The 1,358-nt window shown below is 41.1% G+C and overlaps 1 protein-coding gene across 1 annotated transcript in view; it reads right to left on the bottom strand.

Moving 5' to 3' along the window:
- Positions 1-395: 395 nt before the first annotated feature.
- dlc (deltaC) overlaps positions 396-1,358 on the bottom strand; it is a 231,068-nt gene continuing 230,105 nt past the window's right edge. The window contains exon 10 of the mRNA XM_008401989.2: positions 396-615. Within this exon, the coding sequence (XP_008400211.1) occupies positions 610-615 (6 nt within the window). The 3' untranslated portion in view covers positions 396-609. The remainder of the gene's footprint in view (positions 616-1,358) is intronic.

Here is a 1,358-nt window from a genome sequence, read left to right as displayed (position 1 = left end):
GTTTTCTGGATTTCTACGGTGACCGAGAGTTTTCTGGTTTTCTACGGTGACAGTTTTCTGGTTTTCTACGGTGACTGACAGTTTTCTGGTTTTCTAAGGTGACTGACAGTTAGCGCTGGGTTTTCCCAACAGGCCGCTGCATCATGATTGATTCCAGAAGAAAGCAATGAGACGAAATGATCAGAAAAATATTCAGAGTCATTAAAATCTCTGCAGCTTTTAGACACAAAGTCCAGATGGTTCAAAGAAAGTTTCAGTTCCTGCAAAATCAGGCAGAGGATTTTTGATCGTTCTTGTCAAACAGCATTTTCTGATTGAAGGATAATTCATATTCTTGTTCATATAAAAGGCAAAGAAAGTTAAATGGGGATTTAAAAGAATACAAATATAATTGGTGTGGGTTTATCTTCCCTCTTTCATCACAACATTGTCACTATTGAAGCAGAATGAGTCTTCGTGGTGTTTTGCTTGTTTCCATTGAGCAGCAGCAATAAATATTAAATAAAAAGGTGTGTGTAGAATAGACCCTCTGGCTGTTCTGTCCAGGACAGAAACGCTTCAGGCCCTCCAGTGGGAACGCTCCTCTGCTGGGGTTCTGAAAACTCAGGGCTATACCTGACAACAAGACACAGAAACAGCAGTTAGTCATCAGCATACAGGATGACCTTTTCACCCTCAAATCCAAAAAACAGACGTAAACTGGGGATTTGGAGCCGATAACGGGCAGATTAGAATAACGCACGTTTAAAGAACCAAACTAAAGTTAGAACAAGTTGAACAAGAGAAGAAAACGAGCACGTTGTGAACGGCTTCTGGACCCAACGCCTCTGCAATCTGCAGCTGCCCGTTCGATTAATTGGATTTTCCAGTAAAAACAAGGAGCAAAAGGTTTTGGGATCTGACATTCATTAAAGAAACATTTTAATAGAAGGTTTAGTCAGGATGGCTGGGACTAGTTCCTGGCACTGAGCCGTGTGGACGCACCTTTCAGCAGCAGAAAGAGAGAAAACCTTTAAAGTCTGCAACGCTGTTTGACCATTAACAAACAACCTAGGATGAAGTGTTGGATAAATATATTAAAGACTTTTAGAGCTTTGACTTTACATGAAACAATGAGACAGCAAACAGTTTAGCGCTTTAGCTTCTTTGCTAACTTCGCAGACGTTTAGCACACTTAGCTTCTCCCGAGATAATTCAACCAGATGAACTCTAAAGCACTAATTTACTGACGGTGTAGAACTAGACGGTGTAGAACTAGACAGTGTAGAACTAGATGGTGTAGAACTAGGTGGTGTAGAACTAGGTGGTGTAGAACTAGGTGGTGTAGAACTAGGTGGTGTAGAACTAGGTGGTGTAGA

Source organism: Poecilia reticulata, unplaced genomic scaffold (genome assembly GCF_000633615.1).
Source record: "Poecilia reticulata strain Guanapo unplaced genomic scaffold, Guppy_female_1.0+MT scaffold_159, whole genome shotgun sequence".
In the NCBI taxonomy this organism is placed as follows: Eukaryota; Metazoa; Chordata; class Actinopteri; order Cyprinodontiformes; family Poeciliidae; genus Poecilia; species Poecilia reticulata.
Note: the sequence above shows the minus strand (reverse complement) of the source record. Positions and strands in the feature narration are given on the sequence as shown.